General features: G+C 47.6%; 1 protein-coding gene and 1 long non-coding RNA gene across 4 annotated transcripts in view; both read left to right on the top strand.

Moving 5' to 3' along the window:
• Positions 1-22,324, top strand: part of PPP2R2D (protein phosphatase 2 regulatory subunit Bdelta) — a 51,951-nt gene that overhangs the window by 18,545 nt on the left and 11,082 nt on the right. For 2 of the 3 annotated variants that reach the window (XM_053584346.1, XM_053584347.1), the window contains exon 3: positions 11,605-11,702. In XM_053584346.1, the coding sequence (XP_053440321.1) occupies positions 11,605-11,702 (98 nt within the window). Of the gene's footprint in view, positions 1-11,604; positions 11,703-18,838; positions 19,005-19,665; positions 19,779-22,324 lie in introns of all 3 variants that reach the window. The other variant, XM_053584345.1, reaches the window with a different exon arrangement.
• Positions 3,228-11,210, top strand: LOC128581473 (uncharacterized). The gene is made up of 3 exons (XR_008378845.1): positions 3,228-7,443; positions 8,651-8,825; positions 11,036-11,210. It is a non-coding gene; the product is annotated as an uncharacterized LOC128581473 (long non-coding RNA).

Genomic DNA, 22,324 nt, shown 5'->3' on the forward strand with positions numbered 1-22,324 from the left:
GCCTTGATGATGACATGTTCTTGACAAATACAGAGTGGCTGTCAAATGCTCTTACCACAGAAATTAGTTGTGTGAGGTAATACATTTGTTAATAGCTAGAGTAAACCATTCCACGGTGTGTATGTACCTCCAGATCTCATGTAGTGATAAATACATACCACATCACTGTCTTTTTTTTTTTTTTTAAGTAGGCAGAAAGAAAACAAAGTCCCTTTAGGTTTAAATAGAAAACAAATTTATAGATTTTCATTATTAAAAATGTTTAAGTAATTTGGTCTACTTTTAGAATACACTCGAGAAAGGTTATAAGTTGTGAGGCTTCTTTGATCACCTGATCTGTTCTTTCTGTGGTGTACTTACTGATAACACTTTACTGAGACATTCACATAGCATAAGGCTCATCCTTCTAAACATGCCATTGGGGGTTTAGTGTGTTCACGGGGCTGTGCTCCATCACACTAAGTGTGGAATGTGTTTGTTACCCACAAGATCCCCACAGCAGTGGCTCCCCGGCAGCCACTCACCTGCTTTGTTTCTGTGGATTTGCCTGTTCTCGGCACTTCTTGTAAATGGGGTCACATGATGTGTGGCCTTTGACATCTGGCTTCTCTCACCACGGCTGATGTTTTCAGGTTCATCACGTTGCACCGTGGATGGTATCTCATTCCTTTTTTGGATGAATAATACTCCATTGTGCAAATAACACCCCACAGTTTGTTTATCCATTAATCAGTCAATGGGTTTCTTCCACTTTTGGGGTGTTAGGAGTAATGCTACAGTGAACGTTCTCATCCGAGTTTCTGTGTAGATGTGTTTTCAGTTCTTTGGGGTATATAAAATTATAACAAGGCACAGAATTACTTGTTTATATGGATACCACACATTTAACATTTATGAGGAACTCCCAAACTGCTTTCCAAAGTGGCCAGAACATTTGACAACCCACCATCAGTGTGTGAGTGATCATCTCTCCACTTCCTCACTGACACTTGGTACTGTCTACCTTTTTTTTTTTTTTTTAAACAGAGTCTCACTATGCGGCCCTTGGTAGAGCGCTGTGGCGGCACAGCTCACAGCAACCTCCAACTCTTGGGCTTAAGCGATTCTCTTGCCTCAGCCTCCCAAGTAGCTGGGACTACAGGCGCCTGCCACAACACCCGGCTTTTTTTGTTGTTGTTGCAGCTGTCGTTGTTTAGCCAGCCAGGGCTGGGTTCACACCCGCCGCCTCTGGTATATATGGCTGGTGCTCTAACCATTGAGCTATGGGCACCAAGCCTGTCTACCTTTTTTATTTAAGCCATTTGAAGATCTTTTGAAACAAGACGCAGCCCAGCCCCCATATTTCATTAAATTGACCAGTTCAAGGAAGTGTGTCCTCTAGGAAGCCCAGGATGGTTGGGGGAAGGGGATTAGAGTTGGGAGAGATAGTGTCTAGATCACCAGATTTTTACTTAAATGCACCTGATGATTCTGTGGGGACTTGCTAATGTTTTTGGAAAACTAACACTAGCCTAGGTTGCACATATATTTTTTTTAGACTGGTACTATTGTATTTTACAGGGGAAAGAAAGACATTAGAAAATGGTGTCAGAAGATTTAACTCTTATACTGTCAATTTTCTTGAACTTAAAAAAAATGTTAGCCGGGGCAGCACCTGTGGCTCAAAGGAGTAGGGCGCCGGCCCCATACACTGGAGGTGGCAGGTTCAAACCCAGCCCCGGCCAAAAAACTGCAAAAAAAAAAGTCAGCCATCCTGATAATTGTGGTGTGGTATCTTGTAGTTCTGGTCTGCATTTCTGGTGATTGATTATGTGGAGCATCATTTCCAGTGCTTATTGAACATTTGTGTATCTTCTTTGGGAAAATACCTATTCACGTCATCTGCCCGTTTTTAATTGGCTTGTCTTTTTATTGTTGAGTTGTAAGTTTTTTATGCGTATTTTAGGTATAAGTCTCTTATCAGGTACATAATTTGCAAACATTTTCTCCCATCCTGTGAGTTGTCATTTCATTTTCTTAACGGTGTCCTTAAATACGCAACAATGTTTAATTTTGATGATATCCTTTTTTATTTTTTTTCTCAAAAGCTTGTGCTTTTAGGAGCCATCTCCTAGTTAAAAAAAAAAAAAAAAGGTAGTGCTTTTGGTGTCATCTTAGAAACTGTTGCCTAAGGTGATGAAGATTTACCCCAGTATTATTCTTTTTTTTTTTTTTTTTTTTTATTGTTGGGGATTCATTGAGGGTACAATAAGCCGGGTTACACTGATTGCAATTGTTAGGTAAAGTCCCTCTTGCAATCATGTCTTGCCCCCATAAAGTATGACACACACCAAGGTAGCCCAGTATTATTCTAAGGGTTTCATAGCTTTCTGCACTTACATTAGGGTCTTTGATCCCCTTTATATATAATTATATATAATCATAATTGTATTTATATATGACTTTTACATGTGAATAAGGGCTCGGCTGCTTTCTTTTGCATGTGGGTATTGTCCTGGCACTTGATGAAATGCCGTTGTTTTCCCAGTGAATAGTTTTTGGTGAGGGTCTTTCTTGACTCTGACTTTTGCCCCATCCGTCTGTCCATATGTCTGTCTTTATGCCAGTACCAGGCTATCTTGATTACTGTAACTTTTTTTTTTTTTAGAGACAGAGTCTCAGTTCATCGTCCTCGGTAAAGTGCCATGGCGTCACACAGCTCACAGCAACCTCCAACTCCTGGGCTTAGGCGATTCTCTTGCCCCAGCCTCCCGAGTAGTTTGAACCCACCAGCCCTGGTGTATATGGCCAGCGCCCTAACCACTGAGCTACCAGTGCTGAGCTCATCGTTTCTTTTTTTGTCTAATTGCCCTGGCTAGAATGTTCAGCAGAATGTTAACCAGACATTCCCAGGTAAAACATCCTGGTCTTTGGGGAAACCTTCAGACTTTCACTAGTAAGTGTGATATTAGCTGTGGTTTTGTTAAGTACCCCTTATCAAGTTGGGTTGTTGCTTTTCATTCTTAGTTTATTAAACGTTTTCATTATGGAATAGTGTTAGATTTTACAAACGCTATATCTGCAGTTATCAAACTGACAAAGTGGTTTTTGTCCTTTGGTTCTATGAATGGTGTATTACATTGACCATTCAGACTAACTAATTTAGTTAGTCTTTCTTAGTAGTCTTTCTTTTTCTTTCTTTTTGCTTTTGTTGTTGTTTTTGCTTTTGTTGTTGTTTGTTTGACACAGATTTGGTAGAGTGCCGTGGCATCGTAGCTCACAGCAACCTCAAACTCATGGGCTTAAGCCATCCTCTTGCCTCACTTGCCTCAGCCTCCCAAGTAGCTGGGACTACAGGCGCCCACCACCACCACACCCAGCTATTTTTTAGAGACAGAGTCTCACTCTTGCTCAGGCTGGTCTCCAATTCCTGAGCTCAGGCAATCCACCCTCCTTCCAAAGTTGTGAAATCACAGATGTGAGCCACCACACCTGGCCAGTTTAGTCTTATAGTTTAAGTTTTTGCCACAGGGTCTCAGTCTTCCACCCAGGCTGAACTACAGTGGTGCAATCATAGTTCACAGCAACATTGAACTCTGGGCCTCAAGTAACCCTCCTGCCTCAGCTTCCCAGGTAGGTGGGACCACAGGTGTGTGCCACTGCGCTCGGCTTCTCCATTTTAGAATAACTTTCCACAAACTGTTTTAGTGCTTAAATGACTAGAGAATATGGAGGTTTTTCTGCTTTGTCACATGTGTTCATCTAGTCATAATTTGCATAAACTCAATTTTGGTCCCTTTTATACTGTCTCTAGTGTAGGCCTTAACCTATATCTTACATTTAGCCTACAGATAGGACTTTTGCCTTTGGATGATCTTCTTTAAAAAGGCATGATTAACAAGCGTGGTGACTCATGTGAGCCTGTAATCTCAGCACTTCAGGAGGCCAGGAGTTGACGGCCAGCCTGAGCAGCATAGTAAGACACTGTGTCTACAGAAAAAGAAAAAGCAGCTTGGTGTGTCCGTCTAGCCTGGGTCGTAGAGCAGAACTGTACCTTAAAACATAAAAACAAGCTCAGCACCTATAGCTCAGCGGCTAGAGCGCCAGCCACATACACCAGAGCTGGCGGATTCAAATCCAGCCCAGGCCTGCTAAACAACAATGACAACTACAACCAAAAAAATAGCCGGGCGTTGTGGTGGGTGCTTGTAGTCCCAGCTACTTGAGAGGCTAAGGCAAGAGAATCGATTAAGCCCAAGAGTTTGAGGTTGCCATGAGCTGTGACATCACAGCACTCTACCAAGGGCGACAGCTTGAGACTCTGTCTCAAAAATAAATAAATAAAAACAGATGGACTGTTTGTGCACCTGTGCCTGCTGGTGGAGGGTTTCCCACTCTGGCTGTCACATGAGTGTGCTGACCAGAGCTTGTGAAGTTCTGTGACTTACGTGACAGCCTCACTAAACGCTGTGTCCTTACTCCTGACGTGCAGTGACTTCGCCTGAGGTCACTGTCTGTGTGAGGGAGCTGTGATTTCAGAAGGGCTCCATCATTGGACTTTCTCTGATGCTGTGTGTCACTGTGTGACTCCTGTAGACTGTGCCCCTGGGATAGCCTGGAGGGGTGGCCTCACACTCAGCTGCCCTCACCAGTGGGTCGGGAGAGAGGTAATGGTGGTCACTGGTGGTAAATGACCTGGTTACTGGCGTGTGGGTGGGTGAATCTGCTGAGTGGGGGAAAGAGCACTCATTGCAGTGTGTTTGGGGGGAGGGGGGGGTGGAGGCAGAGTCCAGTGCTCCAAGTGTGCCCACACAGGGCAGGGTGTCTCTGACAGGGACACTGCAGCTGTTCTGTTCTTCAGTGGAAAAGCAGAATCATTACCAGGAAACAAGGCGAGTGGCCAGGCTGTGCCACAGTCCACCTCAAGATAGCAGGAGCAGTGGCCTGGAGCATCAAGTAGAGCAGAGAGACGGTGTCGCCCAGGGTTGTGCTGTGGCGTTCCCGTGGGTTTTGCCTGTGGCCCTGTCCTGGTTCTTTGTTACAGTGTTAGGTGTGCTGGGCCTTGGGAAACTGGATCTCCCTGGCTTCCCCACCTTTCTGACTGGAGATCACAGGACCCTCATTCCAGAGCGGTCTGAGGCCGCACGCTGAAGGCTGATGGTATTTCCGCTTGGTGGTCTGTGGAACCCCGAGAGGACTGGGTTCAGAGAGCCTTGGGACAGCGGTACACGCAGAGGTGCCTGGAGAAGGCTCCCCAGGGAAAGGCAGGGCCCGAGCCCCTTCCTCAGACCTACCCCGTCTGTATCCTTTGTAATGGCCTGTATAGAGAACCAGTAAAGTGTTCCCTGACTTCTGTGAGCTATTCCAGAAAGTAAACCCGAGGAGGGGGTATAGGAGCCCCAATTTGAAGCTGGTGGCCCAGACCTGTGACTGGGGGGCAGGAGGGCAGTTTTGGGGCCTACTCCTATGGACAGAGTGTCAGGATTGAATCAAGGGACACCAGCTGGGGTCCTTTGCTTGCTGTGTGGGAATGCTCCACATCGGTCACACGGTCATCTGTGTGATGAATGTGTATGACGTGAGAGCAGAACGTGTCTAGAGGTTTCCTGGAGCAGCTGGTGCATGTAGTGTGGGGACGGGAGGTGCTGTCTGGGCCACAGAAGGTAAGGGGAGCATTCTGAGGATGGAGTGGGCCGTGGCAAGGCTAGACTGGGGGAGCCCAGAGCCCGTAGTAGGGATGTGGGAGAGTTCTGTGGTGACTGGCCAGCAGGTGTGGGGAAGGCAGGGTTTGGGCTAAAGTGTGAGGTGCACACAGGGCACCGTCAGGTTTGCAACAACGAAATCCCAGAGGGGCAGGTGCCAGCACTTCGACCACCCAGGCTGCGCTGCTGCTGAGCATCTGCATGGGGGCCGATGTCCCTGACTTTGAAGCCCCGTGCGGTGGGACTGCATGTGGTCTTTCTTGTCTGCCCTGTGACTGGCCCCTGCTGTTGTGTGTGGTGGCAATTTGCTGGTTTTCATAGCTGTGTGGTGCCTGGCCATGTGAGCACACCACAGCTTGGGGGCTGTCTTTCTGCTGTGGGGCATTTGAGGTGTTGCTTCTGAAGACACCTTTGCACAGGGTATGGTGGGGGGCACTGAGCACCTGTGTGGGGTTTCTGGGTCAGAGTGCGTGTGTTTGCCTTTAGTGGACATTGCCAAGTAGTTCTGGGAGTCACCGAACCGACCTCCACTCCCAGGAGCAGAGCATGAAAGAGCTGCTGCAGCTCTTTGGAGTGGTCAGGGGTCTTTCTCCCTGCAGTCCTCCTGTGCTCGCTGGCCAAGGGTGGGTCTGGTGACACCCTGTCATCACCCTGAGTGCTTCTCTTGAGACTTGTTTTCTAACTCAGTTCCAAGTAGTGAGGCAGAGAGCTCATGGGGGCTTGCAGAATTTGAGACCCACAGCGAGTCCTGCAGGCAGCTGTGTGGTCACTGCAGCTGAATTTGTTGATCAGCTTACTGTGGTCATGTGCCAAGACATGTGTTTAAGTAATTTATTCTGGAGCTGACTGAGGGGGAAGGAGCTGGCAACTGCCTCGCATCTCATGGGTTGATTCTGTTTTGACAATGACAAAGTAGTAATTTTAGGTGATAAGTTTTAAGTCTTGTATCTTTTTTGGTCAGAGATCGATTGGAATTGTTGAGTGTTGGTAGGGTTTTAAGCAGGGTAGTGATGTTCCCTTTATGCCTGTGAATAGATTCCTGTGTGCATCATGGAGATTGGACTCCGAGGGGCAGAAGAGGACATGGGGGACACCAGGAGGCTATTAAAGTAATCCCATGGTCACTGCGGTGCTCGCTGGTGGCAGTAAAGATGGAGAGATGAAAAGGAAATATTCACACTGGAATTTTGTTTTGAAAGACTTTATAGTTTGAAAAAGACAAGAATAATACCACAAACACCTGTGTACTCTCCCGTAGAACTAGCCACTAGAGCTAAATGACTTGTCCAAGGTCCTAGGCTCTCGGGTCTCCTTAAGGCTGGTCAGCCCTAGGCGGCCTTGCCGTCACCAGCCATGCTGCCTCCAACCCCTTGGGTTTCTGCCTCCAGCGCCCTCCGTGCTCGGCCCTGCTGTTGTTCTCCTGGCTAGCCCCCACCTGGGACACCAGCCATCCACACTCCCCCATTCCAGCCCCCAGCTCCACAGTCCTGACACTGAGTGGGGTGGTGTTTGTACTTTCACTTGACTCCCTAAAACATAAAGCTCCAGGAGGCAGAGGCTTTGATGAAGATGAGCTGCGGCCCAGGAACCTCAAGGGGGCATGGAAACTGGGTGAGCCTGTGCTTCTCTGGTGGCGGGGGGATCACTCTTCTTTGTCCCGAGACTTCCTTCGTGTTCCCTGTTCCCCAGACGGCCACACCTCGCCCTTTCCCAAAGGTGGACACTTGCTGTTTGCTAAGCCGTCTCTCTCCCCTGCCAACACGTGGATACAGCCTAACTCATCCTTCTTTTAAAGTCCCATTGACTTTGTTTCCTCTTTGAGTCCTTCCCCCTTCCTTGGCCACATCTCTATTCCTTCCTTTTGTCACAATAATGTCCCTTAAAATCCAGTGTCTCTGTCCTCATCGCCTGCCTCCCCTTGCCTGCCCCTCCTGATCACGGTGCCTCCTGTGCAGCCTGTTCCAAAATCCTGTGCTTGCACTGCTAAGAGTTTGACCTCCTGATTTTGAGCAGGAGTGCTGCATTCCTGTCAGTAACTGATGACTGAGCCCTTTCTCACATCACCCCAGCCAGACCCCGGCTTCCTCCTAGAAAGGAGCCAAGAGGCTTCTGTTATAGGTGGTTGTTAACATCGCTATTTTATTGACTCCATGAATACTGCTCACTGCAAACTAACATTTTCTTTTTCATGCAAGTTTTCATTTTTCCTAGCACTGATTGCCTAGTTGTCTCATATGCTCAGTTCTCTGTGTCTCTAGCACTTCATCTCTTAAAAGCAGACCTTCAGCACACCCTCAAATGCAGACACTCCGGACGGGCACCCAGCTGCTGGCAGCCCAACTGCCACACTCAGGCCTGCAGTCTATGCCCTGCCTGGTCTGTCGGCACCAGTTTTGGAAAGTCATTCCTGATCTTCTATTCTTGCGGGGGGTTTTTTTCTTTGCTTTGCCAAATAGTATATTCTAGTGGTTTCCTGGGAAAGAGTCTTTTGGTTTGTTTTGGCTCTTTGCCTGTTTGAAAACATTTTTACTCTTCTCTCAAACTTGATTGAAAATTTGGCTAGGTAGAGAATTCTAGGCTAATTTTTATCAGAAGTTTGAGAGGGGGTGATATCCTATTTACTATTTTTCCTGCAGCTTTTGTGATGCCACCTGAGTCCCTTGATGTATGTGACCTGTTCATTTTTTCTGGACATTTTTGGAATCTCCTTTGTAACCCCTTGCAGTTAGATTTCCTCGGCCTGAGTCTGCCCATAAATTTTGCTGGGCACTCGTTGGGCACTTTCAGCCTGTGGACTCTGGAGCCTCTTCCTTCTCTCTCTGTCTTTTCTCAGCTCCTTCCCTGGGGGGGGCCTGTGGCTGGCACCCCCTGCTGTCTTCTCTGTTCCCTTTACAAGAGGCCTGCCTGTTGTTTGTCCTTGTTGCTGCGTCTGAACTTCACATTGAGCTTCCTCCTTTCCTTTCTCCTAGCACACCCGTTGGATGGACCTGTGATGGATGGACCTGCGGAGCCTGCGTCCTGCCCTGCGCGGCCCCTGGGGCTTGCTGCTTGGGCACATGGGGCACAGCGCAGCATCCGTCCCCTCTCCATCCTGCGGGGATGCCAGCAGCCCTGCTTCCTGGGGCTGCTAGGAGGCTGAACTCGGTTAGTACAGGGATTATGCCTGGTTAGAACAGCATCCAACTCCTAACCATTACATTCCCGTGTTGGTGATGTAAAATGACTTAATGAGGACATTAATTCCCATTTCTCTGACATTCTGTGGATGTATATCTTTCTTCAAGTCCCTTCTTTGTTCCAGTGCCTTCTCTGCCAGCAGCGGGGCTTTCCAGCAGGAGGGCTTCCCTGTGGTTGGTCATGCTTTTGAGGACCCCTCCCCTGGGAATGCTGGGGGTGGTGAGTGTGCCGCTCTCCTGGAGCCAGGGCTGGGGATGAAAAATGGCAGTGGCCGTGTGCTGCCACCTGTGGACAGGACAGAGAGGACCCACAGCCCTATAAAGACTTCTGCATCCTGTGCAGTCCGTGCCCGTCCTCGAAGCTTCCTCGCATAGCTGGCCTGCTCATGTCCTCTGATGCCTGGAGTGTGGGGAGGAAAGGGGGTGAGTCCCCCACATTCCCTGAGGTGTCTGAGACGGACTCACAGGGCTGCCAGAGACCATCACGGTCACAATGGTAACATGACTGTGCAGCAGGGACTGTCTGTGTCGGCAAAGTGGCTCAGCGAGGGGCTTGGCCGTCACAGTGGAACCTGTGGTGAGAGAGGCCTGATGCCACCGTGGACACTCCAGGTGTGCTCTGTCCTGGGACTCCTCCTGCCCGGCAGGAGGACATGGTCTTCCAGAGCACCCAGCTTGCAGCACCGTATATGTGCTTTTGCCTTCGGTGTGGATTTTTATAATGCTATCCATCAGATCCAGTCAATATTGATTATGTTTTATTGACATTTAGTTCGTGCCTTTATTTTTGTTTTAGAGCTTGTCTAAGCTCACAGTATTTCTAACTTTAGGTTCTTGCGTATTTATGTAGCTTAATGAAAATTATTTCTTAGCACTGGCAATTATGGGAGTTTCTCTTCTAAAAGTTGCATTTTAAATTCAGTACAGATTTTTTTTTTCTTTTTTTTTTTTTTTTTGAGACAGTTTCACTATGTTGCCCTCGGTAGGGTGCCTTAGTGTCAAGCTCACAGCAACCTCAAACTCTTGAGTTCAAGCGATTCTCTTGCCTTAACCTCCCAAGTAGCTTGACTACAGGCACCCGCCACAACACCCGGCTATTTTTTTGTTGCCGTTTTCATTGTTTAGCTGGCCCAGGCTGGGTCCAAACCCGCCTGCCGTGGTGTATGTGGCCGGCGCCCTAACCACTGAGGTACGGGTGCTGAGCCTAGTACAGAATATTTTAGTTTCATTTAAGCCAGTTAGGCTATTTTGAGTAATATAAGAGTGACACTCTGATGAGAAGCAGCCTAATCCTTTTTCCAAGTCTAACTGAACATTTTTTAAATGAGAGAACTCCCAGGCCATGGGACTCAGGTGGGAGGTCGCAAGCAAGGCCAGGGCCAGGGGCACATTTCAGGTGCTGTGTCCTGGAGGTGCTGGCAGACGTCGTTTATTGACAGCTGTGGTTAAAACCTCTGTGCAGACCTCTAAGCATTGCAATCTTGTATAGCCACTTTGGGAGTGTTCTTCGAGTAGTTTCATAGTTGGGGTCCATTTCTCATTGGTAGTCAGCTGTGTACAGTAGTCATTTAGCAAATTTCCGACTCTAATGATACCGTGGGTGTGCAGCAGTCACCCTGTCTGCCCTTGGGGTTAGTGCCCAGTGGGGGCGAGTGCACAGTGATTCAGCCATTCCGGAGGCTTGCTGGCACTACTGATCAAAGTGAACGTCCAGCCGTGTTAGGACAGCTCCAGCTGCCCCTCGGGCTGCACCCAGGCCACACCTGACTTCCGTCAGATGCCACTGCTGAGCCGCAGAGAAACCAGCTTCCTCCAGAACACATCATGAAACCTTTTCTTAGATATATAAGGACTTTGTTCAAGTCACAGACCTGGATGCTTTTCCTGGTTTATTAGGCACTGTCTGTAATCCAGATGCATCTGCTGGAGACCAGAGGGGCAGCCTCAGGGCACCCAAGGGCCTGGCATGTGCCTGTTCTGGTCATTCCTCCTTTCCTGTGGTCTTCACCTCCAGGGAGCTGGTGCCAGGTGTCTCTGTGTTAGGGCGTCAGAAATCTCAAGTTTTTTACTTGGTAATGATGTCATCCTTATCATGGGAGTAACTTTATCCAGACAGTGAAGTAGAAATTGTACTGTCCATATATTTTTTTTCCTTTTTTCTTTCTTTGTTTTTTCAAGAGACAGGGTCTCACCATGTCACCCGGGCGGAATTCAAACTAGTAGTCCCAAAGGATTCTCCTGCCTCAACCTCCTGAGTAGCTGGGACAACAGGCGCACGGCCACAGCTGGCTCTGAAATTTTGTCTCGTGCAGAAGCCAACAGAAGTTATTGCATAGAATATACAACATTTCTATTGCTATTATATAAGAATTAGATTTAATTTAAAAGTTAACATTAGACATATGTTATAAAATTAGGCAATGTTCTTCTAGGGCCTTTTTTTTCTCATTTTATCTTTTCAAATTTCTACATTTGATCCTTATGAGAATGGCCCAGTCTAGATAAACTCTGGTGCAGCAGGGCACCGGGCCTGGCCTGGTGGGGTGAGCCCATGTGTGCTGGGAGGGTCTGCACCAGAACCAACAGTGGCCACTTGCAGTAACAGGCTTGCCACGAAACTTATCTGTATTTGTGGAGAAAGTTTTATATGTGTTTATATTTCCTTTCATCCTTTCTGTTTTGATGATATATATTGTGACTCCTCCCAAAACATAATCTGGTAAACTGCTTCTCTATTTTATTGACAGCTGACATCATTTCAACTGTTGAATTTAATTATTCTGGAGATCTTCTTGCTACGGGAGACAAGGGCGGCCGAGTTGTTATTTTTCAGCGGGAACAAGAGGTCAGTAATTTTCAATCCACAAACCAAATGAAATGATTCATCTTTCTTCATATCACTTTGAAGGAAGGAAGCAAAATTGTTTTCTCAGTGGCTGATTTCATTTTAGAGTCATTTGTTTTGCATTAACTATGTAAAGTCTTAAGAAGTGTCCTGGGGGTGTGAGAGAAGGTCTGTGTCCCAGCTCCCTGCAGTCTCCAGTGCCTTCCTCTGCAGAGTAGAGAGGGGAATCCTTGCCCTGCCCACAGGCTCCAGTGAGGACCAGTGGGGATGCGGGGGTGAGTTCCCCGCCCCTAGGAAGAGGCGAGCAGTGTGTCCCCCCCTTAGGGGAGGAGCCCCCATATAACTCACTTCTGAGCACTGACTTTAGGCCGTTCCTTGTGGAGGGATCAGTTCTTTTTCACCTATACATAAGAATGGGAAGTAGAGCCAGTGCTCGCAGCCCAGACCCCTGCAGGCTTCTGCTGGGCCTCAGAGCGCTTCACGAGTGATAAAGCAAGGTAAGGTCTGTTGGGCAGGGTGCAGCGCCAGGCACAGCCGTGCTGGGCTTTGTCGTGTTATCTTTTTTTTCCCCCTAACAGATTATAAATCTAGTCCTGTGCCCTACCTATCTCGCATTTCATCTCCAAGTTCTAGACTCTATGTTTTGGTCTAAAACTCTGGTTTAGAGGCTAGTGGGCCCTTGTTCCCATCTGCATATACTAGGGGTGTCCAACCTGCCACCTGCAGGGCACATGCTGATCTTGTGAGGCCGTTTTTTTGATTCTCTGTGGTATCTAATATTATGAAAAGTGTGCATGGACTTTTTTTTTTTTTTTTTTGCTAATCAGCTTTTGTTAGTATTTCTGTATTTAATGTATGGCCCAAGACAACTCTTATTCTAACAGTGTACAGTACTGTTGAAAAAATATGTTGAACAATCCTTATAGACGTCTGGTGGACAGGAAGTGCTGGCCTTGCCCCGAGAGAGTCTGGGAGTCCTAGGTTCCCTGGGAAAGATTGGCAGGATGCTGATGGGGCTTGTCATCAAAACACACCTGTGGCTTAAGCAGCTAAGGTGCCAGCCACATACACTAGAGCTGGGGGGTTTGAATCCAGCCCGGGCCCACCAAACAACAATGACAGCTACAACCAAAAGATAGCCGGGGTTCGGCGCCTGTGGCTCAAGTGGCTGAGACACCAGCCACATACACCTGAGCTGGCAGGTTCGAATCCACCCCAGGCCCAACAAACAACAATGACAGCTGCAACAAAAAAATAGCCAGGCGTTCTGGCAGGTGCCTGTAGTCGCAGCTCCTGGGAAGGTGGAGGCAGGAGAATCACTGGAGCCCAGGAGTTGGAGGTTGCAGTGAGCTGTGATGCCACTGCACTCTATCCAGGGTGACAGCTTGAGGCTCTGTCTCAAAAAAAAAAAAAAAAAAATAGCCGGGCATTGTGGTGGGTGTCTGGAGTCCCAGCTACTTGGGAGGCTGAGACAAGAGAATCGCTTAAGACCAGGAGCTGGAAGTTGCTGTGAGCTGTGACACCACGGCACTCTACCCAGGATGACAGCTTGAGGCTCTGTCTCAAAAACAAACAGAAAGCCTATGGCAGCACGGTCTGGGTTAAAGCCATGTAATTAAAGGGTTTTGGGAAGTGCTGTGCCTATAGGCATGAATCTTTTTTGGGTTTTTTTTTTTGCAGTTTTTGGCCAAGGGCTGGGTTTGAACCCTCTACCTGTGGCATATAGGGCTGGCGCCTTACTCCTTTGAGCCACAGGTGCCACCCCTAAAGATTTTTTTAAATCCTCTTTTCTCTGATTTGGGATGGTAAGAAATTCTTTTGTGAATAATACGTATATTACATTGATCATCTTAAATCTTCACAGACAGTTGGATACGTTTATAATTTTGCATTCTTATCCCAGACATAGAGCATCACGCAAGACCTGCTACCTAAGAACCATACACCTTACCTTTCTCAACAGAAGACAGGCAGTGGTGTTTAAATGTTACTTTTACCCAAAGGATTATTTAACAAATAGCTGAGCTATAGCCATCTGAAATTTAAGACTTCACTTTTAGCTCCTTAAAAATGTTTGGTATTGGTCGGGCCTTGGCTCACACCTGTAATACCAGCACTCTGGGAGGCTGAGGCAGGTAAATTGCCTGAGCTCACAAGTTTGAGACCAGCCTGAGCCAGAGCAAGACCTTGTCACTCAAAAAATAGCTGAGCATTGTGGCAGAGGCGGACGCCTGTAGTCCCAGCTACTTGGGAGGCTGAGGCAAGAGAATTGCTTGGGCCCCGAGTTTGAGGTTGCTCTAAGCTAAGATACCATAGCACTCTCCCAAGGGTGACAAAGTAAGACTTTGTCTCATAACATAAAGAAATGGCAGCACCTGTGACTCAAAGAGTAGGGCGCTGGTCCTATATACCGGAGGTGGCCGGTTCAAACCCAGCCGCGGCCAAAAATTGCAAAAAAAAAAGAAAGAAAGGAAAAAGTTTGGTATTGCTGGGCACAGCAGCTCATGCCTATACTCCTAACACTCTGGGAAGCTGAGGCAGGTGGATTGCCTGAGCTCAGGAGTTCCAGACTACCCTGAGCAAGAGCAAGACCCTGTCCTTAAAAAAAAAATAGGTGCTGTGGTGGGTACCTGTAGTCCCAGCTGCTTGGGAGGCTGAGGCAAGAGGATCATTTGAGCCCAAGAGTTTGAGATTGCTGTGAGCTATGACATCACAGTACTCTACAAAGGGTGATTAAAGTGAGACTATCTAAGAAAAAAAAAAGGCCAGGCATGGCCGCTCAGGCCTATAATTCTAGCACACTGGGAGGCCGAGGCAGGTGGATTGCTTGCACTCATCAGTTTGAGACCCTGTCTCTACTAAAAGAACAAAAACTGAGGCAAGAGAATTTCTGGAGCCTGAGTTGGAGGTTGCTGTGAGCTATGATACCACTACTCTACTCAGGACAACAGCTTGAGACTCTCAAAAAAAAAAAAGTTTCATATTGTGGTAATACCCTTATGAAAGATACCCATTCTTGCCCTAACAGGTCCTAGGATAAAAGTGAAATTTTTCTTTTTGAGGGGTGGGGGGAATCCTTGCCTGAACTTTACTAGCTTCAGATGTAAACTAGACTATGGTAAAAGTCAGCAGACAGGCGATGCCTGTGGCTCAGTGAGTAGGGCACGGGCCCCATATGCCGAGGGTGGCGGGTTCGGACCCAGCCCCGGCCAAACTGCAACAGAAAAATAGCCGGGCGTTGTGGCGGGCGCCTGTAGTCCCAGCTGCTCGGGAGGCTGAGGCAAGAGAATTGCGTAAGCCCAAGAGTTAGAGGTTGCTGTGAGCTGTGCGACACCACGGCACTCTACCTGAGGGCGGTACAGTGAGACTCTTGTCTCTACAAAAAAAAAAAAGGTCAGCAGACATCTTGTTATAAAGTATGTTGGGAACTAGCTGGGCGTGGTGGTTCACACCTGTGATCCCATCACTCTTGAAGGCTGAGGCAGGTACATTGCTTGAGTTTAGGAGTTCAAGACCAGCTTAGCAAGAGTAAGACCCAGTGTCTACTAAAAATAGAAGAATTAGCCGGACGTTGTATTAGGTGCCTGAAGTCCAGCTACTTGGGAGGCCTAAAGCGAGAGGATCACTTGAACCCAGGAGTTTGAGGTTGCTGTGAGCTGACTCCATGGCACTCTACCCAGGATGGCAAAGTGAGACTCTGTCTCAAAAAAAAAAATATGCAATACAGTAATCCATACAATATGATACAGTGTTGGGTACTGTAGAATTCTTAATGTTTATTTAGAGTATAATCATTTATTACTGAAATGAACAGGTCCCTAAAGTTGTTTAAACCCTGTCAGCTGGGACTTGATAAGCCTCAGGCAATTTTCCCCCCTTTTTTCTTTATATTTTGGTTACTGTAAGAAGGATTTTCAGGCAGGGCAGAGTGGCTCACACCTGTAATCGTAACACTGGGAGGCTGAGGCGGGAGGGGTGTGAGGTTGCTGTGAGCTAGGCTGATGCTACAGCACTCTAGCCTGGGTAGAATGAGACTTTCCAATAAGTGGGGGAAGAGTTTTTTTTTTTTTTTTGGAGACAGAGTTCCACTATTGCCCTCGGTAGAGTGCCATGGCATCACAGCTCACAGCAACCTCAAACTCTTGGACTTAAGCAATTCTCCTGCCTCAGCCTCCCAAGTAGCTGGGACTGCAGGTGCTGCCACAACGCCCAGCTATTTTTGTTGTTGTTCTTGTAGTTGTCAGTGTTGTTTGGCAGGCCCGGGCTGGGTTCAAACCCACCAGCCCCAGTGTATGTGGCCAGTGCCCTAGCTGCTGAGGGCACCCTGTCTTTTTTAGAGACAGAGTCTGACTTTGTCACCCTCAGTAAAGTGCGTGGCGTCACAGCTCACAGCAACCTCCAGCTCTTGGGCTTAGGCAATTTTCTTACCTCAGCCTCCCAAGAAGCTGGGACTATAGGCGCCCGCCACAACACCCAGCTATTTTTTTTTGTTGTTGCAGTTTGGCCGGGGCCAGGTTCGAACCTGCCACCCTCGGTATGTGGGGCCGGCGCCCTACTCACTGAGCCACAGGCACGGCCTGGATTTTTTATTTACTTGTTGCCATGTGCATGTGTCACTGTGGACTTGAGTGTTCCAGTGTGAATGAGGGCATTAACGTAAAATTTAAACTGTAGTCGGAGCTACCACTGACGCTGCTGCAGTGCCATGGAGAAGACGGAGCTGCGTTAGGTCTTACAGGGGTCAGGATGTGAGCAGCTGAACGTCGTGAAGGATAGTGCGGTCTGCTAATTTGGGGAGGGTGCAGGACTTAGTTAAGGAGTCCGGTCCATGGAAGCCTGTGCTAGAGATGGGAGGCAGGAAGCACCGTTAGCAGGGGTTGGGGAGCTGTTGAACTTGTCTTGTTTTCAGTGGCAGAGCCCTCTGTCCACAGAGGAGGGCCAGCACATAAATCTAGGAAAACAGTTTATGTGGGGGTGGTCCTGTAGGTCCCTGCCCCCATCAGGTCCGTCTGAACAGTTCATCTCGTTAAACCAGAAATTGGCACGTCCAGAAACCAAGCTTCCTATCCTCCCCTTTTCTGTTACCCTGCCCCAAAGCTCAGACTTGTGCTTCCATCAGAATCCCTCACCCCACATTGGACAGGGCTTTGTGAGATTTCAGGGTATTGGGGAAGGTGGGGAGGCAGCTGAGTTTGGGGTGTCAGGAGCAGGAGCTGAGAACAGTCACCATCAGAAGGCCAGCCTGTGTTGTTTGGCCCCCGGGTGACGGCCTGGGCAGTGCATGTGCCCTTTGACCTGGGCATTTTACTTGTTTACATTCTGCTGGTTTTTCTTGCTTGATGAGTATCTTAGGCATGGAACTAACTTGGTAAAGAATTCAGTTCTGTTTTTCTCCCTTGCAGCTAGGTCTGTTGTTGGCAGGAGGGCACAGTTTCAACACTGTCAGCCCCTTACTACACGCTCAGGGAACTCTGGAGCAGAGGGTTTCAGGCTTCTGCCACCAAACGCTTAACTTTCAAGGAATGAACAGCAAGTAAAACTCAATGCCAGCTACGCATGGTAGCTGAGGCGGGAGGATCCCTTGAGCCCAGGAGCTTGAGGCTGTAGTAAGATATGATTGTGCTTAGCCTGGTGGTGTGGTGGGTGCCTATAGTCCCAGCTGCTTCGGAGGCTGAGGCAAGAGAATCGCTTAAGCCCAAGAGTTTCAGGTTGCTGTGAGGGTGACAGCAAGGGTGTCTGCCAAGGGTGACATAGTGAGACTCTGTCTTAAAAATAGAAAAAAATAGGGCGGCACCTGTGGCTCAAAGGAGTAGGGCCCTGATCCCATATGCCAGAGGTGATGGGTTCAAGCCCAGCCCCGGCCAAAAATTGCAGATAACAATAATAATAATAAAAGATATGATTGTGCCATTGCACTGCAGCCTGAGGGACAGCAAAACACCGTCTCTTAAAAAAAAAAAAAAAAATTGGTGAAATTTTAGGTACTTAAAATCTAGTGTTCTTCGTTTTTTTGTTTTTTTTGTTTTTTTGTTTTGAGACAGAGTCTCACTTTGTCACCCCCAAGAGAGTGCTGGGTCGTCACAGCTCACAGCAGCCTCAAACTCTTGGGCTCAAGAGATCCTCTTGCTTTAGCCTCCCAAGTAGCTTGGACCACAGGCACCCGCCACAGCACCCAGCTGTTTTTAGAGAGGGGGGGTCTCTGGCTCAGGCTGGTCTGGAACTCATGAGCTCAGGCTGTCCACCCACCTCGACCTCCCAGAGTTTTGGGATTACAGGATTAATCCTGTAATCCACTCACTGTGCTGGCCATGTTCTCAGTTTTTAGTTTTGAAATGCCTAGTCCTTCATAGGAATTTTCATTTCAGACACACAAAAGATTTCAGATATCGGTGTAAATCCACCATTCCGTTCTTCGACTTTCCTCCAGTCTTACCTTGTTCTGTCCACCCTCCCGGGTTGCTGATTGTTTTGAAGATGGTGTCTATCTCCCAAGCATGTTCTGCTTTCACTATAACTCGGAGAATTGCTGCTCTGGGTGTTGGTGCAGCGACCTCCTGTGTACGGCATGTAGGGCTGGCGGTGTGCCCCTGCTCTGCCCTGGTCACTGCACAGCCACGGCCTGCTGCTGCTTCCCAGCCCTTATTGACAGCTGTGCTGTGCCTGGTTTGCACCGGGCTCTTCTCATCATCAGTCAATTGGACACTGTGTCACGGGGCCAGGTTGCAAAGGTCTGGCCTCTGCAGGCCACAGGGCCCTTTTCACAACTGCTTGCCTCTGCCAGGCAGCGGGAGAACAGCCAGAGACCACAGGCAGGCGAGAGCTGCTGTGTCCTTGTGAGACTGGGCCCCATGCAGCGGCTCCAGCTGGCAGACCCCACTCCAGAGTTGAGGATGCCTAGAAGTAGGATACAGAGCTTGGGAAATGTTCATTTCTTCCCCAGGAAATTAATTCTGAGTTTCATCTGTTTAAGATGGGGGTTTTTGTGAACCAGGGGTTTTGTTGTTTCTTTTTTTTTTTTTTTTTTTTTTAAGTTTAAAAAGAATCGTGTGTGGTCATTTGATGTTCACATTGATGGTGCTAAAACTTCCTCTGCACTGTGCTTTGTTCACTAAAACAGCTGTCATGTTTCCTTGCAGAATAAAAGCCGCCCTCATTCTAGGGGAGAATATAATGTTTACAGTACCTTTCAAAGTCATGAACCAGAGTTTGACTATTTAAAAAGTTTAGAAATTGAGGAAAAAATTAATAAAATTAGGTGGCTACCACAACAGAATGCTGCTCATTTTCTGCTCTCTACAAATGGTAAGAATTGCTTTTTAAGTGGCTGTTTGATACTTAGTATTTTATTTTTAATTTTCTGTTTGTGTGGATTCCTTTTTATTTGAACCCATTCTGAAAGTTATTTCTGCTTTAAACTTTGGGGGGAGGGCAAATTAGCTAGGGTAGCAAGTGATACACTGAAAATTCAAAGTGTGGGGTGGCACCTGTGGCTCAGTGAGTAGGGTGCCGGCCCCATATACTGAAGGTGGTGGGTTCAAACCCGGCCCCAGCCAAACTGCAACAAAAAATAGCCAGGTGTTGAGGCGGGCACCTGTGGTCCCAGCTACTGGGGAGGCTGAGGCAAGAGAATTGCCTAAGCCCAGCAGCTGGAGGTTGCTGTGAGCTGTGATGGCACGATACTCTACCAAAGGCAATAAAGTGAGACTCTGTCTCTACAAAAAAAAAAAAAATTCACAGTGTGTAACAAAAGCCACACATGCACCCCAATATCGCATTATTCTGTGTGTGTGTTCATATCTTTATTTACTGTACAAAGCAAAACATTCATCTGTTGGAAATATTTACGTCCAAAGACCCCATAGCTTAAACCATCTTCGTGCCAGTTTTCTGTTATATACACAAATAATCGTGATGCATGTTATGGTTTTTCTTTTAATACGGAGAATAAGATTTTTATTTTCAGATAAGACTATAAAATTATGGAAAATAAGTGAACGGGATAAGAGAGCAGAAGGTTATAACTTGAAGGATGAAGATGGACGACTTCGAGATCCATTTAGAATTACCGCACTACGGGTACACTGCACTTTCTCTAAACTGTCCCATGCTTGTAAGAAATTAGTCAAGAGGAATGCTCTTAAATCTGCTATTTAGAGGGTACTGCTGAGTGAAATAACGTGATCTGCCTCCTTGATTCATGAGGGTTATTTGTAATAGTGATCACTTTTACAGACATGGGTTTAAAGCAGGGGCTTGATCATACTTTTACAAAGGCAAAGTTACACATTATCCCTAGAAAATACAGTGGCAGCAACACTAAGGGAGAATCTGATTCTACGACAAAGCACCTTTTCCCTCTGGGCGTTCAGAGCATCAGGCGAGTGGGTTGCAGTGACCAGACACAGGCTACAAACTGGCCGGTGGGCTGGGGACCCCTGAGCTCCAAGAGGGCAGGTCTGAAGCTTCCTGTGTCGGCTTAGGAAAGGTAGGTGGTTCAGCCCATGAGCATTAGTACTTTTTTTCAATTGTTAAGTTTTTCACTCCTGGCTAGGCTCCATGACTCACACCTATAATCCAGCACTTAGGGGAGCTGAGGCAGGAGGATTGCTTGAGGCTAGGACTTCCAGACCAGTCTGGGCAACATGGTGAGTCCCCATCTGTACAAAAAATAAAATTAGCAGGGATGGTGGCCACACCTACAGTCCCAACTACTGAGGAGGCTGAGGTGGGAGGATCTCTTGAGCCCAGGAGTTAAAGGCTTTAGTGAGCTGTGATTGCTGCACTCCAGCCTGGAGTGACAGAGACTCTGTTGCTACAAACAAAAAATTAAAAATTCTTCACTCTCTTTTTTGGCACCCCTGATGTAGTTTATGAAAGGAGACTGTTTCATCAATTCTGGTACCTAGATTTTTTTACATTTTAGCATCTATGAAATAAGGTAAAACTTAAAATTTCATTGTCTTATAATTGACCTGGTGGGACACAACATTGGTGGTGTTTTAAATTACATGATATGTGGTGAAGCACACTACACACCAGGTGTCCTGGTGAGACACCAAAGTGCTGCGTGGCCAGCACTACAGCCCAGTGCTCAGGGTAGAGGTGTCCCTCAGAGAAGACCCCCTGGTCCCAGGGAGTGCTGCTACTGTGCTGGAAAACAGCGTCTTACACTTACACCAGCGTCTGCTGAGTGGAGACCTGACCATTGAGCACAGTCTGCAGCACAGGTTAGTAGTGAGGTCCTGCGGAGATGCCAGCACAGGGGCCACTCCCTGGTGGGATTGGGCAGCCCCCGGGCCCAGTGGGTGCGTGGTCTGTTCAAGTGCCGTTTCTTGAGTGCTGCTGTGTAGGGTGCAGTGGGGTGAGTGCTCCCAAGGAGGAGCCACTGCAGACTGCTTGTGTTGTCACCACGTTCCCAGTGAGCTCACTGAGGCTGGAGAGTGGTCACCCGCTCAGACCTGGTTACAGCACCCTGATCTGACCCAGGGTGTTGATGACCCTGGTACACAGTGCTGCTGCTTTGCAGCTGTGAATCCATGGAAATCACTTTAGTGATAGTGACTCTAGTTTTATGGTTCCCATCAGGTAACTGATGTTGCTAAACAAAAGCTGTGCTGGTGTGGAAGACACCTTAGGTGTCACAGGTGCTTCTCAGTCCTGCCATCTCCCCCTGTGGCCTGTGCCTCCTGCCCCTGTGTGTGCACACCCCTCTCTCCGGAACCCAGGTTTCTCCTGACCAGACCCTCCCAGCATCCCCTGAGTTTTTACATGCTTTTTTTGGAAAAACTATAGTTCTTCATTAGGCTCAATCTTGATTTTATTCAAGGCCACATTTGCAGGCTTAGCCTAAATAAAACCTGTATAACGGCCAAAGGGAAGGCATGTGAGAAGCACAGTATTTTTTTATTAATTTCAGTGTGTGGGTAAGAGATCACGGACCAGGTAGTCCTGTACCTTGCGTTCCTCCTCTCTAAAAGTTCAAAATGGGCTTTTAATTTATCTGAACTTAACTGGGTAAGAGAAAGTTTGCAATTTCAAATTTTTTTTACTTAAATTATTTTAGTGATAGGAAAGGGTTACAATTAAAAGAAAGGCTCTTTCTAAATTTATACCTGCCGTGTGTTAGAGGGTTGTGGCAGGCGTATGCTTAATCTTACACGTGGAAGAACTCACGTTCTTGGTCTAGAGAACCCAAGGGTGTGTTTGCACTACTGTGTTAAAATGAGGGAAGGGTTGGGTGGTGCCTGTGGCTCAGAGGAGTAGGGCGCCGGCCCCATATGCCAGAGGTGGCGGGTTCAAACCCAGCCCCGGCCAAAAACTGCAAAAAAAAAAAAAAAAAAATGAGGGACAGGTTTGCTGTACACACTTTCCCAAGTTCATTGTTACACAATTTGGCCAGAGATTGCTCAGTTGAGAGATTTCTTCCTAGGTCTTTAGGCTTTGGTTTCTAATAACATGAATAATGAAGAGAATACTTTATTTTTTGTTTTGATTTTAGAACTTTTCTTCCAGATAGAATCAGAGAGGCAGGGCTTTGTGCCTCCAGCCAGCACCCTCTCCTCTCCACCCCTGCATCTCAGCGCGACGTGCTGCTCCCTGGGGAGCTTCTCTGGCCAGCTGCA

The sequence above is a fragment of the Nycticebus coucang genome, chromosome 3, assembly GCF_027406575.1.
Source record: "Nycticebus coucang isolate mNycCou1 chromosome 3, mNycCou1.pri, whole genome shotgun sequence".
Classification (NCBI taxonomy): Eukaryota; Metazoa; Chordata; class Mammalia; order Primates; family Lorisidae; genus Nycticebus; species Nycticebus coucang.